At 43.3% G+C, this 23,803-nt stretch overlaps 1 protein-coding gene across 6 annotated transcripts in view; it reads left to right on the plus strand.

The window, feature by feature from the left end:
• MAN1A2 (mannosidase alpha class 1A member 2) overlaps window positions 1–23,803 on the plus strand; it is a 300,076-nt gene that overhangs the window by 208,063 nt on the left and 68,210 nt on the right. For all 6 annotated transcript variants that reach the window (XR_255681.4, XR_010599037.1, XM_042852063.2 and 3 more), the window contains 2 exons: window positions 4,073–4,196; window positions 4,603–4,696. Coding sequence is in view for 4 of the 6 variants with exons in the window: in XM_042852063.2 (XP_042707997.1) it covers window positions 4,073–4,196; window positions 4,603–4,696 (218 nt within the window). In the remaining 2 variants the exon portion in view is untranslated. The remainder of the gene's footprint in view (window positions 1–4,072; window positions 4,197–4,602; window positions 4,697–23,803) is intronic.

Here is a 23,803-nt window from a genome sequence, read left to right on the forward strand (position 1 = left end):
GATCTGTAAGACCCCAGCTCTCTCTCTCTGTCTCCCCCCCCCTCTCTCTTTTCTTTTCTACCTCAGGTATAACTTTTTAACCCTGATTTCTTTGATCAGGTATAGTTTTCTATATCTGACTTTTATAATCTTTAATAATGGAACTGTTTTGTTTGTTTAGGCTCTCCTTGTGTGGTTGTCACTATTATTCAATAAATAACTTTTATGGTAAGCTGGTTGCTTCCCTCCCTCTCTCTCTGAACTTTACTCTTTTGTGTTTTTGGCTTCTCCATTTACTCTGCAGCAACGCTCCTCTTACCTAATCTAAAGATCCCTGTAGCGTCCAAAAATATTGTGGGGTTTGCTCATCAAGTGGGTTACTACCAGAACAATTGTAATGTGAAAGTGGGGATAGGGATGTGCTGAACCTGGGACATACGAGGGTGGCAGCTTGGAAGTGTTGCTCGACCCAGTCCGCTGAGTCAAGGGGCATAAAAGGGTGGCAGCCTGGAAGTGCTGTTCAACCCAGCCTGCTCAGGCTTACTCTTTTCCAGTCGGTACCTGCGGCATATAAGGGTGGCAGCTTGGAAATCCTGCTTCACCCAGCCCACTGAGTCCAGGGACATATAAGGGGTCAGCTTGAGAGTGCTGATTGACCCGGTCCACTCAGACTTGCTGTGTTAATATGTGTGTGTGTGTGTGTGTGTGCGTGTGTGTTCATCTGCTTCTGGGGCTGGAGGAACCCAGCCCTGGGGAACCTAGGTCCTGCAGGATAGCTCCATTGGGAGGGGATTTGCAGAAGGGAAAAGTAGAGCTCCATATGAAAACACAAGTGACACAAGCAGTACATTGATAGAATTACTGAACACCCCCCCATCCCGAAGAGTAATCCTAATAAATGAGCATATCCCAAAGTAATGGGCAAATCGGGTAACACTCTCCCCAAACACTCATTAGATCTGGTAGCTCCGCACTGCTCCAAGCAGGAGATCATTTGGTGCGTGGAGCCGCCATGGCCACTGGGGAGGATGAGATGTGGGCTCTGCACGCCAAGCAAACAGGAGAATTTCAAAATTCCTGGGGCTTTAAAGGGGGAGGGACCCTGGAAGGTTGTTTACCTGGCGTCAGGGCAGCAGAGTTGAAACTGCTGACCAGAGTGGTCAGGATGGGCATTGTGCGACACCTTCCGGAGACCAATGATGGCACAAAAATCAAGCATGGTGTCTACACTGGCACTATGGTGCTAAAACTTTTGCGTAAAAAGCCTTATGACTCTCGTCGAGGTGTTTTTACTTCAGCACTGCAACTGAGGAGTTTCGTCACAAAAAATGGCTTTGCAGTGCATACACCTCCACTGTGTAGACAAGCCCTTATACTATCTAGAGTCATAACACATATAGATAAGATGTTAAGATTGAAAACATTGCCAGTCTCCTCACTCTCAAACCCTCTCTCACACACATGCGGGTGTACTTGCATGTTGTTGGGCAGACAGCTGCTGTCTTTTCAGTAGTTTTGATCTGTTATCACTTAAACTGTGGAAGTGGGAACACTTCAACACCTTTAGCTGGACACAGAAACTTTTAACATTAGATATCCCAGTGTATTGTGATAATAATGCAAATCTTTAGACCCACATAAGAAAAGCCCGGCAGATTACATTATTTTTTGGCAACTGGCAAATTCATAAAAAATCTGGCCAGGCTGGTGAAATGCCAGCCAGATGATAACCCTAACAGGACAGTATCTTCAGGGTGGCACTGGGCCATGGGGCACATACATGCACGAGAGTGTGCCTGCTGTTGCCCTTGGGCCCTTTAAGAATGGGGATTGCCAGGTTTTGTAGTTTCCAGACAGGGCACATGATAGTAAAGGGTCCACTGTTGAACAAAAACCCCTGAAGGAAGACCCTCTGTAGGGACCAAGCAGGAGGCCTAGGGCAGTGGCTCTTAACCTTTCCAGACTACTGTACCCCTTTCAGGAGTCTGATTTGTCTTGCGTACCCTCAAGTTTCAACTCACTTAAAAACTACTTGCTTACAAAATCGGACATCAAAATACAAAGTGACACGGCGCACTGTTACTGATAAATTGCTGACTTTCTCATTTTTACCATAGAATTATAAAATAAATCAATTGGAATATTAATATTGTACTTACATTTCAGTGTATAGTATATAGAACAGTACAAACAAGTCACTGTCTGTATGACATTTTTGTTTGTACTGACTTCCCTGGTGCTTTTTATGTAGTCTGTTGTAAAACTAGGCAAATATCTAGATGAGTTGATGTACTCCCTGGAAGACCTCTGTGTACCTCCAAGGATACGTGTACCCCTGGTTGAGAACCACTGGTCTACGGGATAGCCAGGAATGGCTACCTAAAGGGAGGGGCATATCCACTCCTTTCCTAGCTTGTGGAAAGCAGAACAGGGTTCTGATACTCAATGTTTTGTGTGGTTTTGAGACTTGTAGATTCTGTTTATTAATAAAACCAGCCCTGAAGAAAGGGACTTGGAATGAATCTTGAGAATTTGGGCTTTATTTTGACTACCCTGGCTGGTGAATCTGCTCATTGGCTTAAAAGCCAGTGTTAAATTCCTAGGGGTGACTTGTTCTGTTGCCTCATGGTGAAGCCATGGCATTGTCATTTACTTGTGTTTCATACTCTGGTTCCTCATCCTTTTAACCAGTCTACATGTGCAGAACTAATCTGGAGTTTTTGGAGCTCAGGAAAACTGGTATCAATAATATAGCTGTAACCAAAACAAATACTACTTACTACTTTTGTGTATTGCTTTAAAACCATGTGAGAGAATAGATATAGAAATTATGCATCCAAGTTATGTGTCTATTTAAACAACATTAAATGGTATCTAGCAATGTTTCTATTTCATTGTGACACTGTAATTTATGGGGTTAGATAGGTTAGTGAAAATTGGCAGCCTTTGTATTATGTTGAATTTGATTCCAATTTTGTTGATTTGAAAAGTATTAAGAAGCAAATAGGGCATGAAACACTTCATTTTCCCTTGTTATGATTAGCTGTGCCAAAACATTGAGGCACAGGCCATGTCGTCTATGTAGACAGTGTTTATTGAGATAAAATAATTGCTTCCTTGTCTGTAGTTATGGGATACAAATCCTGCTCCTTCATTCCTGCTGATTTTTCTCTCATATTTCTTCTCCTTTTTGAATATGTTGTTTCTTTTAAAAATGAAATGTGACAATAGCAAATTCCTAATTGGCTTTAGGCTCACTAGTGACATCCAGCTCAAATCCAATTTCAGTGGTGGTTTTTGAATGAAAAATAATTTGCAGGAAGGATTATTGTTTAACTTTACAAATTAAAAGGCCCAATCCTCCAAAACGCTGAGTGCTCTCAAATCATATTAAATCAGTGATAGTTGAGGGATCTTATTGTTTTATAGGTGAGATCCAGAGAGAGAAAAAACCATATGTGCCTGATTTGATTTTGTGGGAAGCTTTTAAGATGCGCTTTGGTCTTGTCTACACTTGCAACAGCATGTAGGCTACATGTAGCTACATGCTGCAGTGAAAAGCAGGCTGCATACACACTTCTGGTGTGTAGCTGCATGCAGCAGTGAAAGTCTCTGGTAGTAGGGAAGCAATAGGGATTGCTGACTTTCCCCACTGCCTCCCCACTGCGGCAGCCTTTACCTGCTACCTTCCCCCTGCCAGAGCCTTATCCGCTGCTGGAACCTTTCCCTGTCACCATCTCCCTCCTTCCAGAGCTTTTTGCCACTATTGGAGCCTTTCACAGCACCCAGGACACTACACTCCTAAAAATAGCAGCGTAGACATGGGAAGGACTGGTTGGGCATATAGAGAGCTGCTTAACTATGAAGGTTTTTTTGAAATATCAAGTTGTGAAGCCTATTTTTAAAATAAATCACTTGTCATCCTAGATATAGGCTAATATCAACTTACTGTATGTAGCTCTTCTAATAGGCAATCTAATGTGATGTGATTACTACACACAGTGTCTGAATATTGATGGTATCATTTCACTGACCAGCTGTTTGTTCTTTCCTTCCCCCTCTCATGCTTCACTTTACATTTGTTGCACCTCAGTGGTGTTGGTCGAAACTGGGGCTGGGCCTCTGCAGGCAGCAGCATCCTGGCTGAATTTGGTACTCTGCACATGGAATTTGTCCACCTCAGCTACCTGACTGGGGACCCTGTCTACTACAACAAGGTTAGTTTTGTGCTGACAGTCGACTTTTATAAGAAGACTCAGAGTTGTGTACTGTGAATCTGATTAGGAATGAGAGAGCCTGATCGATTACAATAATGTTTTTTGGTAACAGACCAATTATTTCATTCTTTGCATTTATATTACCAAAATACATAGCTCTCCAAAGCAGAAAATTATGAAGACAAGATCTTTTTTATTTTTTGTACAGATATTTAGAAATGATGCTCATGACATATGTCTACATGAGTAGCCATTAAAAGGAAGTGCCCATCTAGAAAAAGCCCGCAAGAAGCCTGTTTAATTAAATTATGAAAAATTGCTGTTGAAGAAGAAAATCCAGATTTAAACAAATGTTGAAGATAGATGAAAATTATTTTTGGTGATCCTGACTTTTGCTTTAATTTAGGTCATGCACATTCGGAAGTTACTTCAAAAAATGGACCGGCCTAATGGGCTTTATCCAAATTATTTGAACCCAAGGACTGGGCGCTGGGGTCAGCGTGAGTATTTTTATTATATTTTTTTAGTAATTAAAGTTTATCTTATACACTCAGAATAATGAATAGGAAAAATTACTTTGAATGAAAGAGAGAGAGACTCTAAAATTGAGGAGTATAGAGAATACACAGCATCATTTGTATTTGGAGTGCAAAAGGGTTTCCAAGACTTGAAGATATTTAATGGAATTATCTTTTATTTATTACCTCTCATAGTGGTCATTTGGCTGTCTTGATCAAGTCTTACAGTACTTTTCCCCAAAGGCACTTCCCATATTACTTCGTGTCTCTGCCTCACTTACATTGATCAGCAACGTCTTCAGTAATAGTTATCAGGTTGGAAATTGTTTCTTTGATTTTCTTTGACCTCCTCAAAAGTGGGAAGAACTGTTTCACATTTCTGTAAGCCAGCTGGCAAATAGATGTCACAGTTTGTGGGAGTACTAATTAGAGGTAATTATAACTCAACTGTATGCAGGGCCATCCCTACGGAGTGCGGGGCCCAGGGTGGAAGTGACGAATCCATCACTTCCAGGACCAACCCGTCACTTCTGGGACCAATTGCACAGGCCTGTGGGGCCCCCCCAAAGAATGGGGCCAGGAGCGGTTGCCCCGATTCACCGTACCCTAAGGATGGTTCTGACTGTATGGGATTGGTAGTGGACTATAGGACCTTTCACCTTTAGCTTGCAGGTTGGTAGTGACTAAAATTTTTAGCCATCTGGTTTCTGTTCAGTGGCCTATGTGAAGTGAATTGGTATCAGTCTAGTTTCTAATTTACAGATGTATGCATCATAAAAAACATCCTCACAAATAACACTAAAGTTGAACCCCTTGATGGCAATGAAAGAAGAGAGCCCAAGCATTGACTAAGTCCTAGAGACATACATGATTCCTTGAATTGATTCTTCCAGGACAGAGTTGAAGCCATTACTACTGCTATGGTATTGTATTTGTTCTGTGGACAAAGAGAGTTCTTTTGCTCCAAGGCTTGTCAATCCAGTATCTTTCATTTAAAAAAACAACAACAAAAAATCTGACCAACCTCTCTTGTCATTAAAGAATGAATTCTGGTCCCATTTGAAGTCAGTGGCAGATTTCAATAGGGCCAAGGTTTAGTACTAAATGCCTAGCAGAATTTCCCCAGAGCTTGTACATGGAGAATTTGCTTCTATTTTTGTGTCCAACATGAGAAGAACCCAAATGCATTTGTCACTAAGACAGAATATGAAGGGATTCATCTAAAGTGATAATTAAGATTAAATTCCACTGTAAGTGTCTCCAGTACATTTTGAAAGTCAGACTAGATTATCACCTAATGGTCCTTTCTGACCTTGGAATCTACAGTATTAATCTAAGAAGTAAAAGATAGTAACTTTTGAAAAAAGGAGCATGATTAGTTAGCTAGTTTGTTTCAGCAAAGATTAGTTGTTTTTTAACCGTATGGCAAAAGCAAAGAGTGGGGAAAATATTACTCAAAGGAAAAAATTACAGTTTTGTTTCAAAATAAGACTTTTCATTCTTGTTTACATTTTGAAGCCTTCTGCTTCTGCTTCTGCTGGTGCTGTTTTGCCAAAAAGTTGCATCATTTGGCACATACGCGGGATTCTGTTTTTTTATCGCTTTTCAAAATTAACAGTCCCCAGGGAATGGAAATAATGCTATTGAGAGAGAATAAATATGATGGGCAGTGGATCATTTTTATCTTCACTGCTGAGGAAGTGGGATGGGGACTCAAAGCACAATGTCTTACGAGTTCTGAGGAAGGACGGACTTGTGAATAAAGCTCACAACATGGTCCAAGACTTAGGTTCTTAGGATAAAAGGAAATATTACTTTATATAATATGTAATTCACCTGGGTAGCTCACTGCCATCAAGCTATTATTAAGCTACTTATGGTTGCTACAGGGCATGCTACTTCCCCTCTCACCCTCTCTACACGCTCACAAAGAACCAATTTTAAAAGCAAGAAAATGCCACGTTAAGGGGGGTCTTCCTCATACATTTCCACTACATGTCAATTTATTCCACTGTAAGTGAGACACTTCAGCCCGTCCTGGAGATGTACTTTCCACTTCCAAGTCGCATGCAGTGTATTCCCCACATTCATCTGACTTGCACAGCAATGGAAAACTGTAACTCCAAACCTCAACTACCTTAGAATGGATACATGGAATACCTAGATTTCAGTTTATTGGAGGAGTTATGAAATCTTCTTAGGGGAAATATGAGTTTGAAGCTAAGGTTTTGTATTGCATCATGAGTCAGATGAATATCCTGTTTCTAGAAGTTAACTTATGATTACAGTCCTGAGAGGCTCACCCCATCTCCAGAACCTATCTGACTCACCTTTCAAGGTCCCTTCCAGTTCTAGGAGATGGGATATCTCCATTATAAAAATTTATACAGCCAAAATATTTATTCCACCACCTCTCTTCAAATGAGAGCTGCTAATTATCAGGCTCTCTTGTCAAAATGTAATTTTATTTTTTTCTGCAATTTCTAAATTTGCTGACAAGTTGCTAGAAGAATATGAGGATCAGGTTTTGGCTTTGGTTTCTGAGAGATGCCTTACGGCTCAAATATCCCTTCAAGTATACTACTGATATGGCCTCAAATTCTATATGCATTGCAATTTCCGCAAGGTGTTCTTCCTGGCTGCATGCTTCTGGTGTTCCAAAGGAGCTGCAGAACACAATAGAAGATTTACCCTATAAGGAGCCTAAACCGTTCTCTACCAAAACAGACAATGCCATGCAGACACTGAAGGACTCCCATGCAATGTGTCGTTTGCTAGGAGTTTACAAAAAGGAAATGGTTTAAGCCACAATCTTACTTCAGACCCTCTGTCCAACAGATGTTATAGTATGCTCCCAAGAGAATATCAAGACCTCCTTGAGGTCGCCACCTGTCTTTGTTGACGGGAGGCCCTTCTTACCAGCAGGTGCTCAGCACAGTAGGGGAGGGGATATGTTACCCAATTTACCTCCCTCCTTTTTCCCAGCCCACCTTCCCTGTCTCTTTACAGGGACTCTCAAGACTGTATTACTTCAAGTAGTACCGTCTCTTCTGGAATTGGGAGAAATACAAGAAGTTCCTTACCAACATAAAGGGAAAGATTTCTATTCCCAGTACTTCCTGGTCCCACAGAAATTTGGTGGTCTTCGTCCTATTCTAGATCTAAGGATATTGGAACTATTTCATCCAGAAAATCAAATTCAGGATGGTCGCCCTTCCTTCCATTATCCCTTCCCCAGAGATTCATATGCTGCTCTCAGTTTACAGGACACATATTTCCATGTGGCAATTCATCCCTGCCACAGGCAGTACCTTCAATTCATAGCAGGCAACAACCCTTACCAGTATAACATGCTTCCTTCAGGCTGCCAGTTCCAAGGGTCTTTGCCAAATGCATGGCAGTGGCAGCAGCCCACCACCAGCTGGGCATTCAAATATTTCCTTACCTGGATGATTGGGTAGTTTATGGAACATCAATCGACCAGGTCCAAAACGGCATCCTAATAACCAGACTGCTGTTTTCCATCTGGGCCTGAAATTAAATTTGGACAAATCACAATTACAACCAATACAGTGCATAATCTTCATAGGAGTGGACCTCGATACCATGACCACCATGGCTTACCTTCCAAAGGAAAGGTTTCAATCTGTAGCCTTTCTTTCAGAAAGCTTCAAATCCAACCCAATGACATTGGTGCATACCTGCCTGCAGCTATTGGGCCACATGGCCTTGTGCACAAATTTAACTTTGCATGCCAGACTTCACCTTCACTGTTTTCAGGCCTATCTCAATTCAGTGTATCGTCCCTTCCAGGAACCCTGTGGACATGCAGATTTGCCTTCTTGTGCGAGTGCTTCAGTTTCTGGATTGGTGGTTAGATACCTGAAATGAGTGTAAAGAAGCTTCCTTTCTGTCACCAGACCCGACTATGAGTCTGGTGACAGATGCATCTTCCAAAGGCTGGGGAGGGCCCATCTCAGTCAACTCTAGGCACAAGCCCTTAGTCATCTGAGGATGTTTTGCTCCACATAAATGTGCTGGAGCTCTGAGCTGTTCTTTGAGCCTGTGCAATGTGTATGTTCACCTCAAGAACCAGGTGAAACAAGTTCTTATGGACAATACCCCTGCCATGTTTTATCTAAACAAGCAGCGAGGTGCAAGATTGTCTCAGCTATTCCAAAAAACTATCCTTCTCTGGAATCTATACATATATCACAATGTCTTTCTGATAGCCTTCCAGAAGTGAGAAACACACTTTCAGATTGCCTCAGAAGGATTTTCTTAGACCAACATGAGTGGTCAATCAGGAAAGACATTCTCCTTCAAATTTTCCACCACTGGGGATACCCAGTAATAGACTTATTAGTGACCAACCTGAACAACCAGTGAACAAGATTTTGCTCCAGAGTGGGCCACAGCTTAGACTCCATCACAGATGCCTTCCTCTCCTGTGGTCTAGTCATCTTCTGTATGCCTTCCCTCCAATTCCTTTCATTCTGAGGATATTCAGGAAACTGAAAAGAGACAAAGCAACATTAATCCACAGAAGTGTTGGATTATCTGTTGCACCTGAAATCCTCAGGCCTTTCAATTTGTTCTTTGAGAGTCCACCTGGCTCTCATGTCTGCGCTACATCTGCTAGTAGATGAGTTTTCCATTTTCTCTCACTCTCTGGTTTTTGAAAGGGCTACTCAATGTTTACCCTCCTGTGTTTGATCATGTAACTGTATGGGATCTCAGTCTAGTTCTCTCCAAACTCATAGGACCCCCCTTTAACCCTACGGCTACAACCTCACTACCTTTGTTGTCTATGAAAACAACATTTCTGGTGGCAATTGCTTCCACAAGGAGGATTTCAGAACTTCACACTCTCTTGATTGATCCTCCTTCCATAGTCTTCCATAAAGACAAGTCTTACCTTAGGCCACACCCTAAGTTTATGCCTAAAGTAGTGTCAGCTTTCCATTTGAACCAAACTAATTCATTTGCCAGTGTTTTCCCGAAAGCCCCATTCTTCTAATGCTGAAGGAAAACTTCATACCTTGGACATTCATAGAGATTTGGAGTTCGACCTAGACCACTCTAGATCCTTCAGGACTTCTCCCAGGCTTTATGTAGCCTGCACTGAGAGAGTTAAAGGGCAATCACTGTCAGCAAATCTCACATTGGATTCTGACTGCATTAAGCTCTGCTACATTCTTGCTAAAGTCTCTCATCCACTGAGAATTATGGCTCACTTCCCCAGGGCTCAGTCCACTTCATCAGCCTTTCTGAGCAATGTTCCAATAGCTGATATCTGCAAGGCAGAGATGTGGTCGTCTGTGTATACTTTTCCCATTCATTACACCATCACACAAGTCTCTCAGGACGATGCCAACTCTGGCAAGTTGGTGTTACAGTCTCTGTTGAGATGATCCAGAATCCCTCCTCCTGTAAGGGAACTGCTGATGCGTCACCTGCAGTGTAACACATACGTGCACAAATCACTCGAAGAAGGAAAAACTGTTACTTAGCTGTACAGTAACTGTTATGCTTCAAAATGTGTTGTGCACATTTTCATCCCATGACCCTCCCACGTTCCGTGCTACTTCAGGTGTAAAGGAATGGAGAGAGAAGCAGCAGACATGCCCCATTATTCTCATGTCCGAGAGCATTAGGAGAGTAGGGGTGTATGAGCTGCTTAGTGTACTGCTGCTTAGTGTACTGCTGCCAAAGTCTCTGACTTCAGTGCATTGACGCATATACCCATGAACATGCCAATGCATCTCGAAGGACAGCAACTACTGTATATATAAAAGTAATTATTTTTCCTGAAATCAAGCATCACCCTCAAAGATGTAACACTAGTATTTATGGGGACTGGATGCTCAGGGCATTGCGAATGAGCCACAGAGTCATTCACCAATAGGTAACGGCTAGAATCCTGCCTCCCTCAGCAGGGATTAAAACATGTTCCTGTCTAATGGTCCCTGTGTGACTAGGTTCTAGTTCCAGGTCCCACATCACAAACTCACCACCATGCTTTGTACTAGAGTACAATCTGTTCAGAGCAGGAGAGAGGGAAGAAGCGAGGGCGCTCGGGGGAGAGGGTGGAACTGGGCGGGGAAGACACGAGAACAGGAAGAGGTGGGGGGAAGAAGTAGGGCGGGGGTGGGGCCTTGGGGGAAGAGGTAGAGTGGGGCGGGGCCTGGTCAGAGCCGGGGGGAAGCACCCCCTGACAAATTGGCGCCAAGTTTCTAACATTCCGGGCCCCACACCCTCCTAGGGACAGCCCTGATTAGTACCATAGCAAACACAGCATTACTTTTTTATTAAAGAAATGGAAAAGAAGGACAAACAGAGCATCTAAAATGTAAAGTATTTAATATGGCTTTCATTTTAATATTTTTTGTTCCCTTTCCCTGTAGTTGGAGACAGTTTTAGAAGGAAGGAACCCCCTGTTTGACAGTATTTTAGATGGTGTTAAAGATGGTAATAACTGTCCTTTTTAGAAAAAGAGCCGAAATTAGTTAAGGTGGAGCTGTTGCTGTCTGCTGCTGTTAAAGTCCTTTTCATCCCAGGTGATGTTTGGGATTCAGCTGGAGCTGAATGGCAGTGTCATCTGGGTCCCTCTCTTTGGCCCTGTCTGGTCAGGACATTTCTCAAGATCAGGATAATGAAGGTTTGGGATCTCAGGGAACAGTGAGCTAGGCAGCCATGATAGTGAAGCTCGCTTCAGTAGGTTTTGTCAGTTCTTTTTGTCTGTTCTTTTTGTATTGTTGTTGTTCTTTCGCACTTTCCTCCCCAAATGTCTTCTTTTAAGGACCCCAAAGGGAGTGATGGGTGGAATAGCCCATCCCCGCATTATTTAGTCCACCAATTAGACCTAATATCTGATATATCAACTTTGGCTTATTAACTTCTGGCTCCACATCTCCTGTTTTTAACAAGCATAATTTTATCATAGCCCTTGAATCATATCAACTAGGCCTTTTTGTTTAGACTGATTTAGTTATTCTCTCTGCTTTCATATCTTTTCCCATCAGTATTTGTTGTTAGAGGTAATTTTAACATGTTATGACCTCTTATGTATGTTTTACAGGTAAGTTCACAATGTAGGTAAATGTATAGGTTCAGTTGTCACAACGGTGACCTTCCCTTTCATTCTTGTAAGTGAGTCCTTTCAGGTTTCTGCTGAAGCATGTTGGCCGGTCACAGCATGAGTGTGAAAAGCTTTCACTGCTTTTGCCTCTTGCAAGATTCAATACCAAAGCCTGTTTTTATGGCAGCTTTCATCAGTGCTAAATTCATTTTAAGAAAAAAATGTAAAAGCTGCTTTGCAAAAAGTGTTTGTTTAATATCTCATGTAAGCCCTCTCTCTCTTCCTCCCCTTCCCCTTTGAATTACATCTTATAAAATCAGTTACACTTAATTCAGTGACATTCTGTGCACTTATGCTTTTCAGGTAGTTGATGGCATTTGTGCTAATACAGCATGCTCAAGGTCCATTATTAATGCATATCTTTACATGTACTACCGTTTACATACTGTTGCCAATAGTTAACTGTATATATAGCTGCCTTCAAAGAAAGGGCTACACTTAGGCCTGGTCTATACTACAAAGTTAGGTCAATGTAAGTCACCTTGCATCAACCTATTTATGCATGTGTCTACACTCAGGTTCGTCTCTCAATGACAGAAGTGCCCCATTACGACAGCGCAGTAACACCAGCTCCCTGAATGGTGATGAGCCCGGTCAACATAGTGTAGTTGATTCAGTGCGAGTATAGATATTGCATGACCTGTGTCGACCCTGAAAGTCTTCCACAGCTATCCCGACACTGACCACTCTGGTCACAATTGTGACCTCCACTATCCAGGGATCACGGAGACCAGAAGCCACCCCTCTCTCCTTTAAAATACTTACATATGTTTGAAGTACCTTTTCCTGTTTTGCCTAGCTTGGTGAGCACATCTAGCAATTCTCTCTTGTTGCATGCAACTGCCCCGCCAACCATGCCAGCTACATGCTGCCGATGTGTTCCAATCTGGAATAGACAGGGCCGCCCAGAGGGGAAGGGGGGGCAAGTGGGGCAATTTGCCCCGGGCCCCGCAGGGGCCCCGCGAGCCCTGGCCGAGAATCCCTTTTTAATTTTTACTCACCCGGCGGCAATCTGGGTCTTTGGCGGCACTTCAGCAGCAGGGGGCCCTTCAGTCGCTCTGGGTCTTCGGCGGCATTTCGGTGGGGGTGGGGCCTTCAGTGCTGCCGAAGACGCGGAGCGAGTGAAGGACCTGTTGCCGCCACCACAGATTCGGAGCGCCGCCCAGTGAGTACAAACGCCACAGAGGGTGGCGCCTTTTTTTAGGTCTGCTCCCCCGCTTTGCCCCAGGCCTCCTGAATCCTCTGGGCGGCCCTGGGAACATAAATGGGCTCTCCAGCAGCAAACACAGAGACTGCAGACTCTGGTTCAACAAGCCTGGGCTCACCTCCCAGTCAATGGAAAACTCCATTTTAGCACTACGCTACACCCCTCCAATATTCAACGTGGCATCAAGGCCACATTCGTATCCCTACCACTCCTTTCCAGAGAACAGTAAAAACAATCGCAGCTTCACATACACTGTCCTGTGAGAGCCACGGTTGGTGTATATGTAGCCAAAATGGACTGAAATGGACGTGAGTGTTTTTTTCTGCTTGTTAAGTTCTGTTCATTTATTTCAGAAGTTTTTATTGTATTTGTTTTTTAATTGCACAGAGGATTTTTGCACCCATTTTGGTATGCAAAAAAATCAATTTTGGGGGAAATAATTTGTCTTTATTACTTCACAACATATGCAGCAGGATACCTAGTGCTACTGAAAACACCCACTACTTGTTATTGTACAAGGTGACAGAACTCATAGGATCAGTGACAAACACAGTATACTGATTATACATGTACAGCCAGCACTTCAAAATTAATAGGTGCATTAACAGTGTTATATTCATAGATGTACACCAAGCCCCACACAATTCCTAATAGACCACAAAACTTCAGGGTCAAGTAGAGCACAGCCCACCACACCACATTACTGTGGCTGACTGATGAAGTGCTATTTCAAGGTCTCTCTCAACCACCTAGCTCCGCGCTGAGCTTTTGTAATAGCCCTTGTGTCTGGCTGTTCATACTCAGCAAATAGATGCTATTCCTCTGCCCTCCATCCTGTCAGCAGTTTCCCCCCCCTTTGCCTCACAGATGTTATGCAGGACACAGCATGCAGGTATAGCCATTGGGATATTTTTCTCAATGAGATCTAGCCATATGAGTAAACACTGCCAGCATCCCTTCAGACTACCAAAAGCACATTCAACTGTCATTCTGTGCCTGCTGAGCCAGTTGATGAATCTTTCATTGGTGCTGTTGAAGTGGCCGGTATACGGCTTCATGAGCCAGGAGAGTGAAGGGTAGGCTGGGTCCCCCAGAATCACTATTGGCATTTCAACACTGCCAATGGCAATTTGCCATTCAGGAATGAATATCCCTGCTGGCAGTTTTCTGAACAGTAGCTGTGTTCTTAAAGATGTGAGTGTTATGCACTTTTCCTGACCAGCTAACTTTGAAGTCGGTGAAGCATCCCAAGGGATCCACCATCTCTTGCATAACCATAGAAAAGTAGCCCTTTCTGTTGATGTACTCTGTGGCAAGGTGGTCTAATGCCAAAATAGGGATATGCTGCCATCTATCACTCCACCACAATTCAGGAACCCTATTGTTGCACATCAATCCACTATGTCCTGCACATTACTGAGATCATAGTCCTGCATAGCAGTAGATGATTAATGACCCTTCAAACTTGCATATCAACATCGCCCATTGTGGATTTCCCAGCACTAAAATGATTTCCCACTGACAGATGAGAATCCAGCATTGCAAGCTTCCACAGTGCAATCACCACTCGCTTCTCCACTGTTAATGCAGCTCTCATTCTGGTGTCACTGAGCTGGAGGGCTGGATCAAGCTTGGCACACAGATCCAGGAATGTGGTCTTTTGCATCCAAAAGTTTTATAGCCACTGCTCATCATCCCAAACCTCTATTACAGAAGCGACACTTCACCATCTGCTGCTCCGTGAACACCACCAACACATTTGTATTGGTTTTTACTATGTCCCTCCGCAATCTGTCCTCCACAAAATCATCATGTCCCCCGACTGCTGCGGTTCTTCCCACAGCTCTGCAAATATTGGAGTATCGTTGCAACACCCATGACAGTGGTGCAGAGCTCTGCAGGCTCCACGCTTTTGTCAGAGATGAAGTGTCTTACAAGTTTATGGGATTTCTAAAAAAGGTGCGAAAATTATGGGTTATAGAAGGCACTATGGGATGGAGAAAGTTGCATAATGGGAACTTGATCCCATGCTTCTAGTCACCCCAGTACAACTCATTTCTGCCCCACCATCTTTAAAAAAGGGAAGGAGAATCCGGAGAACTACAGACCTCAGTCCCTCACCTCTGTCCCTGAAAAAATCATGGAGCAGGTCCACGAGGAATCCATTTTGAAGCACTTGGAGGAGACGAAGGTGATCAGGAACAGTCAACATGTATTCATCAAGGGCAAGTCATGCCTGACCAACCTGATTGCCTTCTATGATGAGATAACTGGCTCTGTGGACATGCGGAAAGCGCTGGACGTGATATATCTTGACTTTAGCAAAGCTTTTGATACGGGCTCCCACAGTATTCTTGACAGCAAGTTAAAGAAGTATGGATTGGATGAATGGAGTATAAGGTGGATAGAAAGCTGGCTAGATCATCAGGCTCAATGGGTAGTGATCAATGGCTCGATGTCTAGTTGGCAGCTGGTATCAAGCAGAGTGCCCCAGGTGTCAGTCCTGGGGCCAGTTTTGTTCAACATCTTCATTAACGATCTGGATGATGGGATGGATTGCATCCTCAGCAAGTTCGTGGATGACACTAAGCTGGAGGGAAAGGTAGATACACTGGAGAGGAGGGATAGGGTCCAGGGTGACCTAGACAAATTGGAGGATTGGGCCAAAAGAAATCTGATGAGGTTCAACAAGGACAAGTGCAGAGTCCTGAACTTAGGACGGAAGAATCCCATCCACTGCTACAGGCTGGGGACCGAATGGCTAAGCGGCAGTTCTGCAGAAAAGGACCTGGGGATTACAGTGGAAGAGAAGCTGGATATGAGTCAGCAGTGTGTCCTATTTGCCAGGAAGGCCAACGGCATATTGGGCTGTATTAGTAGGAGCATTGCCAGCAGATCGAGGGAAGTGATTCTTCCCCTCTGTTCGGCACTGTTGAGGCCACATCTTGAGTATTGCGTCCAGTTTTGGGCCCCCCACTACAGAAAGGATATGAACAAATTGGAGAGAGTCCAGCGGTGGGCAATGAAAATGATTAGGGGACTGGGGCACATGACTTATGAGGAACGGCTGAGGGAACTGGGCTTATTTAATCTGCAGAAGAGAAGAATGAGGGGGGAGTGGATAGCAGCCTTCAACTAACTGAAGGGGGGGTTCCAAAGAGGATGGAGCTAGGCTGTTCTCAGTGGTGGCAGATGACAGAAAAAGAAACAATGGTCTCAAGTTGCAGTGCGGGAGGTCTAGATTGGATATTAGGAAAATCTGTTTCACTAGGAGGGTGGTGAAGCTCTGGAATGGGTTACCAAGGGTGGTGGTGGAATCTCCATCCTTAGAGGTTTTTAAGGTCTGGCTTGACAAAGCCCTGGCTGGGATGATTTAGTTCAGGGGTCTCAAACATGAGTTATTTCCTGCGGCCACCAAGCCACTAGACGCGATAAGTCGATCCCCAATAGATCGATTGCTACCCGCTGATCCGGCGGGTAGTGAAGACGTGCCCCAAGTGTGGCAGCTTTACAATGATGTAACTTACATTGACCAAAGTTTGTAGTGTAGACATAGAGTTGGATAGATAACTATTTTTTGGAAGCCGGAGGATGTTTAACATGTTAAAACTTTCTGCTTCAAACACTGTAAAGAAATGCAGTTAGAGGTATGCTTTGCAGAATGTTGTAGTGCAGATTACTTTTATAACACTACCAGATGTATTTCTGAACAGTATTATTTGCGTGTTAAACAAGATAACTTGAAATCTATTATTGCAGTACTGCAAGTAACGTCAGGCTCTGAGCTGTCAGTTCTGTTTATATGTGTTAAGAAGGCTAAAGAAATGAAGTGTTTGCTTATTCTGTTTTAAAGATTTTAACATTGGATTATTAAGCGTGCATAATGTTTCCTGCACTTATGTGAAGTGTGAGCTTGAAAGAGTCTGTGTATGAAGAACTTACTAAAGATAGGATCTGGAATTTGTTTTTTATTGAGCTTCTAAAAGTGCTACATACAGCTCTATGGAAACTGAGAGGAGTCCAGTGTTTCAGCTGTGACCATATAAAACAGTTTTTCTCAAGGTCCCTGATATGCTGGTCTAGATGAACCATAGTATTGGCAGGAAGTGATTGATTATCTCCAATTTGAAATGTGTTACACCAGGTCTTAACTCTTGTTTTTCTTTTCACAGTGAAATTTATCATGTGATCTAGGTTGTAGAAGTACCAATATGCCATTATACATCACTAGTGTCTAGCCTGTGTCATGAAAACCATTTATGACTCTTGAAGGTCTAAATTGTGGCCATCAAGGGCAACTGTGTTAAAAAGAAATATGTCTTTGATTAGGAAATGAAAATGTATTCCTTAACCCATGCCTTGTAACTTTTAAAGAAATGAAGTGTTTATATACAGATACAAATATTTCTTTCTATATTCAAACATTTCCTCTTACTTATGCAACCTAGCACCTTATTGATTTACTTTGGTGTTCTTCAGTGGTCAGCACTACCTCAAAAGCCCCTTGGTTTCTTATCTTTTTAATGAGTATTTCACTTTTTAACTAGATATGTCTGCTACATTTTTTTATTTTAAAAACCTGTTCAGCTTATTTGCCCATTTCCTGAACCTATTAAAATGCCACTGCAAACTTGCCATCTCTCTCACTCTGTCAATGTTGCTTCATATATATCATTTGCGAACTTGGAAGCTGTGCAACTATTTATAATTATTAACTTCATTTCCCAAGACACTAATATATTTTAGATGACATGTAAAACCCAATCTGGCCTTTAAAGATTCCATAATGCTCTTTCCACAAGAAAGAGGTATATGTCAAAATTGAGTATTTACATTTTTTCTACATAAAATCCCCTTGTTGTTTCAGGTGGCTTCATAATGTGTAATCTTCTCTTACTGCTTAAAAATGAAATGAAATTAAATAGTTCACTTAATAGTGATGTAGTAATGTTGTCCTGCTCCCACCCAGAAGTGACTCTTATTTCAGTGGTGGGTTAAGTGATCCCTGTTTACATCTGAAAAACACCTTGGGATAAAATGTTGTGTAAAAAGTAAGGTGTCGTTATCAGACTAATTTCCTACTATACTATGCAGGGATCCAAATTTTCAAATAGCTTTGTGTACAGTTTTCGAGGTACTAGGGTGACCAGATGTCCCGATTTTATAGGGACAGTCCTGATTTTTGGGTCTTTTTTTTATATAGGCTCCTATTACCCCCAACCTCCTGTCCCGATTTTTCACACTTGCTGTCTGGTCACCCTACGAGGTACCCATCATAGGCACACAAATCCTCACAAGTTTAGGTTAAAACTGCATGAGCATATGTATAGCCCCTTCCTGTCTGTACATGTGGTGCAATTTACAAGTACACAGAAAAGTGCAAGTATATCTGTTCATCTAGCTTCTCTGAATCATTTTATTGACTTCCAGCTATTCATGCTCTGTATGTATGTAAACTATTCAAGTCTCATCACAAAAGACAGATAACAATGCTGCAGACAGTATACTGGTGGGAACAATTCTGCACAGGCTGAGGTTGGACTGGGCTGACTTACTAAGTCTTTTCTAGCTCTGATTTTTGTCTTTGAAGTGCAAGATGAAAGTCTCAGTGTCGCCAGAAGTTAGAAATCATTGCATGGGTACTTGTGATCTCAAGAAATGTAAAAGGGTGTAAATATAAAAGTAGAGACTTTGCTGCAGCTTTGAATTCAGCACTCAATGTATATGAACAGAAATAAGGAGTTTGTAATAAGATATTAAATAAGTATGTGGTGAAACAGGGGAACCACCTACCAGCACAGAAAGGGTTAAGGAGAGCATTTGAGCTCACCTAGCCCCACCCTGTTATACCTGCAGCCAATGCCAGGCCTGGAGAGAGGATAAGAGAGACGGCTCAGTTCAGGGCTGACTGATGAAAGGGTTACCACCTGGCCAGTATTTGACCGGCCTGGCCAATTATTTTTATGGATTTGCCAGTTGCCAGAAAAATAATTTAATCTGATAGGGTTTTTTATGTAGGTCTAAACATTTGCATTATTATCACAATACACTGGGATATCTAAAGTTAAAAGTTTCTGTGTCCCGCTAAAGATGCTGTAGTGTTGCCACTTCTGCAGTTTAAGTGATAACAGATCAAACCTGTTGAAAATACAGCCGCCGTCTGCCCACGAACACGCAAGCGCACCTGCTTGTGTGTGAGAGAGTTTGAGTCATGTGAGAGTGAGATGTGTGATGTTATCTGCAATATTAATTTAACCTCGTTGTATGTATACATTATGGTATAGTCTTTAATTACATGATCACATACGATTTTTTCTGCAGGACCCCTGTCTCATTCAGTGCACAAGATGGACAGTGCTCTAGGAATTAATCAGGATTGTGTAGTGAATGAAGCTGTGGGCTGCAAAATCCCTACATTATTTGTTGCAGAGGTTGGAAGGTGTGTAAAGAATGAGACAGGGAACTCTGCAGGAAGAGAAAGGATGGTCCCAGATTAAGGCAGTTAAATGCTTCCCTGAAGAATTGGATTGTATCTCTGCCTCTGCCATAGAGTAGCTATGTGATGCTGAACAAGTCACTTAAATCAGACTTTTCACAGTTGGCCAGAAATTGTGTTTTCCTCATTTTCTGGGCACCCAAATTGATCTGATTTTCTACCCCTGACCATTTTAAAATCAAGATTGGATGTTCTTCTAAAGATTAAGAATTATTTTGGGAAGTTCTATGGCCTGTGTTATGAACATAAATTAATGTTTGTGAAGCATTCAAATGCTATAGTGAAAAGCATCATAGAAAAGCCCATCAGAGAGTTAATACCTGTACTCTATTTAGAGCAGGATTTGAGTAGTGTGCAGTAAATAAAGCCAAGAGCTACACCTTGAACAGTGAGAATAAAACAAAATATTAAATAGTTGCATATTAAGTGAGACCGTCCATCCTATGCACTGATTGAGACAGGGGTCCTCTGGAAAAAAAAAGTGTGTGATCATGTAATTAAAGGCTGCCATAATGCATGTGCATAAAAGACTAAATCAAGACTGCACATGTAACTTTAATTCAGGCATTTCCTGCAAGCAGTGGACAAAGCAGGCGGCTGACTTTGCAATTTTAACTTTGTTAACAATAAGGGTGTTCAAAAGAGCACTAAGCTAAACGCCTATTGGGCAGTCGTGCTTGCAGTGCTTCTGCTCAACTTATTGCCACCACATTGGGAAACTCAATTAATTCCACATGCACTGTCCTCAGTCTATTTGCAGTCAAATGGTGGGAAAAGATTCCCAATATCAAAAATCCTTAATTGCTTTCGGATGTCAGGCATTCAAAGCATGCTCATACAGTAACTCCTCACTTAAAGTCGTCCCGGTTAACATTGTTTCGTTGTTACATTGCTGATCAATTAGGGAACACGCTCATTTACAGTTGTGCAATGCTCCCTTCTAAGGTCTTTAACAGCCGCCTGCTTTGTCCACTGCTTGCAGGAAGAGCAGCCCATTGCAGCTAGCTGGTGGGGGCTTGGAACCAGAGTGGACCGGCAGCCCCCCTATCAGCTCCCCCTATCAGCTCCCCGCTTCCCTAAGTTCCCTGTGCTGCAGCCGCCCAGCAGGCTATCAATCGGCAGTTCAGCTGTCCCTCCTACCACTGCCATGTGCTGCTCCTGCCTTGGAGCTGTTCCCAGAGACTCCTGCTTGCTGTACAGGGGAATTGGGGGGGGGGGAGCTAATGTCAGGGTGTCCCCCTCCCCCCTGCTCCTGCACCCCACTTACCCCTTCTCCATATAGAGCAGGGAGGGGACACGGACGGAGAGAGACAAAGAGAGCTTGGGGCAGCAGCTGCTGTCTCAACTTCCTGATCCACTTAAAAAGACAATGCACTTAAGAGTGGGTCAGCTTACTTAAAGGGGCAGTGTGCATCTCTCTCTCTCTCTCCCACACACAAGGTGTGTGTCTGTCTCTGTCTGCTATGCTGTCTCCCCTCTCTCCTGCTCGTGCTGCCTTGATGAGAGGCTACATTAACAACAATGTGTTAACCCTTGAGGGCTCAGCCGAGTGCTGGTTCATCATTTAGCAGCAAGGCATTCCCTGGGAAATATCCCTCCCTCTTCCACCCTCTAACTTCACCACCTCAACCAAGCTTCACAGCCATCATAGCTGTGAACAGTATTAAATTGTTTGTTTAAAACGTATACTGTGTGTATATCTATATAATATATAGTTTTTTGTCTGGTGAAAAAAATGTCCCTGGAACCTAACCCCCCCATTTACATTAATTCTTATGGGGAAATTGGATTCGCTTAACATCGTTTCACTTAAAGTCGCATTTTTCAGGAACATAACTACAACGTTAAGCGAGGAGTTACTGTACAAGCTGAGCTGCATTGGTCTGGGCATCTCTTTCATATGGCTGCCCTGAGAATATCCAAGGCCATATTTTATGGTCAGCCAAAGTGAGGCACCTGTTCTCATAGCGGCCAGTACAAAAGATATAAAGACACAATGAAGTCAAACTTGAAAGCATGTTACATTTACCCCAGCAACTGGGAAGGAAGGAATAGCCCAGAAATGAGCAAGGTGGCAGCAGATTTGTCATGTCACCGTTCACTGTTTGAAACAAGGTGTATTAACTCCTTGTGAAAAAACATGAACAATATAAGGAAAGGATATAACAGCTTGCAATGGTCATGGACAATCTTGTCTGTCCCACACATGTAACTGTGTTTGCAGTTCTCACAGTGATCTGACTTGGCATATACATGTTCATCTATAGTGTTCGCTGAATCCTTGTAGGTCAACGTAAGCATGAAACTCCATCACTATAGCTAAAATAACTGAAATCTCGAGGATATGTGACATTTGAATACTATTTTTTGGAATTAGTGGTCAATTTTTTTCTATTACTTTTCACAAATGGAAATTTCTTCTTCATCAGAGACTGAAACATAAAACAATGTTGTTCAAGGATTTCTTGAAAGAACTGCCCTCATTTAGAATGTCTGCCATCTCCAATTGTTCTCCATGGAACTGAGGCCACAGTTATGCTAACAGTTAAATCCAAACATGTTAAGGTATGCAAATTCACAGGCACTCAAACCACCTTAAACCTGCTCCGTAGTAACACCATGAGGGGGAAAGACTTCATGTGTCTTTAAACTCAGTTTAATCTAATCTGGGACCACACAGGCTGTTGTGCATTAAATATAATTGCATGGTTACATGGAAGAGTTAAGCTTTTTTGGAACCTTAACTGTACATTTCCACTCGTAATGTATCTTTTGTCTGGGAATGGAATTAAAGACTATCATAATTTATAAGCACAAGATTCCAAATTAAGGTGGAATGAGCAACTTTAATTCTAGTATTTCCTAACTTTTAACTTCTTGACTTTGTTAATATAAAATTTGTATAGGTAATTTCCTAGCTTTTTCAGAAACTAAACTGAATAATCAGAAGTTCCATCATGTGAAACCAACCACGTTGATTCCCTGAATAGGTCAGTAACTGGGTTGGAATGTTTAAGTTCATAGCACAGTCATAGAATCATAGAATATCAGGGTTGGAAGGGACCTCAGGAGGTCATCTAGTCCAACCCCCTGCTCAAAGCAGGACCAATCCCCAACTAAATCATTCCGGCCAGGGCTTTGTCAAGCCTGACCGTAAAAACCTCTAAGGAACGAGATTCCACCACCTCCCTAGGCAACCATTCCAGTTCTTCACCACCCTCCTAGTGAAGAAGTTTTTCCTAATATCCAACCTAAACGTCCCCCACTGCAACTTGAGATCATTACTCCTTGTTCTGTCATCTGGTACCACTGAGAACAGTCTAGATCCATCCTCTTTGGAACCCCTTTTCAGGTAGTTGAAAGCAGCTATCAAATCCCCCCTCATTCTTCTCTTCTGCAGACTAAATAATCCCAGTTCCCTCAGCCTCTCCTCATAAATCATGTGCTCCAGCCTGTGACGAACTGGGTCTGTTCTTACTGGGGTGTGTGAATGCTGACAGGCGAGTGTGGCTGGGATAGTCTGCGTTGGGGGATGGGAGTCTGAGTCTGCCCGAGGGAACATACCTGAGCTTGTAACATGAGAACCCAGGAAGGGGTTGGAGGCCAGGTGACTCCTTAGCCCGGGAAACTGAACAAAGGCGGTGGGAGGGGTCGCTGAAGGGAGTGTGCTGGAAGCGGGCTGGAGAGATGGCTGGGAGGCAGAGATGGTTCTGACCCCCCCCAAAGGGGGGTGGGCTGGGATGCCCTGGGACCCCAAGCTGGACTTAACTGAGGGGGTCCTGCTGTCTGTGCCTGCAAGACCTGTCTTGGACTGTATTCCTGTCATCCAAATAAACCTTCTGCTTTACTGGCTGGCTGAGAGTCATGGTGAATCGCAGGAAGCCGGGGGTGCAGGGCCCTGAGTCCCCCAATACTCCGTGACAACTGGTGGCAGCGGCGGGATCTACTGCACCCCGTGGACGGCGCTTCCTGCAGTAAGTGACTGGGGAGCAGTAAAACGAAGGGGGATTGACGGGGACCAGGCGTGCTGAAGAGTGAGAGAGAGACGGTTATTACCCCTGGGAGTGTGTGACCAGCGAGAAGGACTTTTGCAGTAACAGGGTCCCCCGGGGGGATCGCAGCGAGTGGTCCCAGGGGCGGAGGAGTCTGCAGCTCGACCCTGGCAGAGAGGCGGTGACCTCGAGAAGGGCTGGCACACTAGGGGTCCCCCTGGGAACTGTGGGGAGCTGTGAGCACACAGGCCGG

Source organism: Chrysemys picta, chromosome 1 (genome assembly GCF_011386835.1).
Source record: "Chrysemys picta bellii isolate R12L10 chromosome 1, ASM1138683v2, whole genome shotgun sequence".
Lineage (NCBI taxonomy): Eukaryota > Metazoa > Chordata > Testudines > Emydidae > Chrysemys > Chrysemys picta.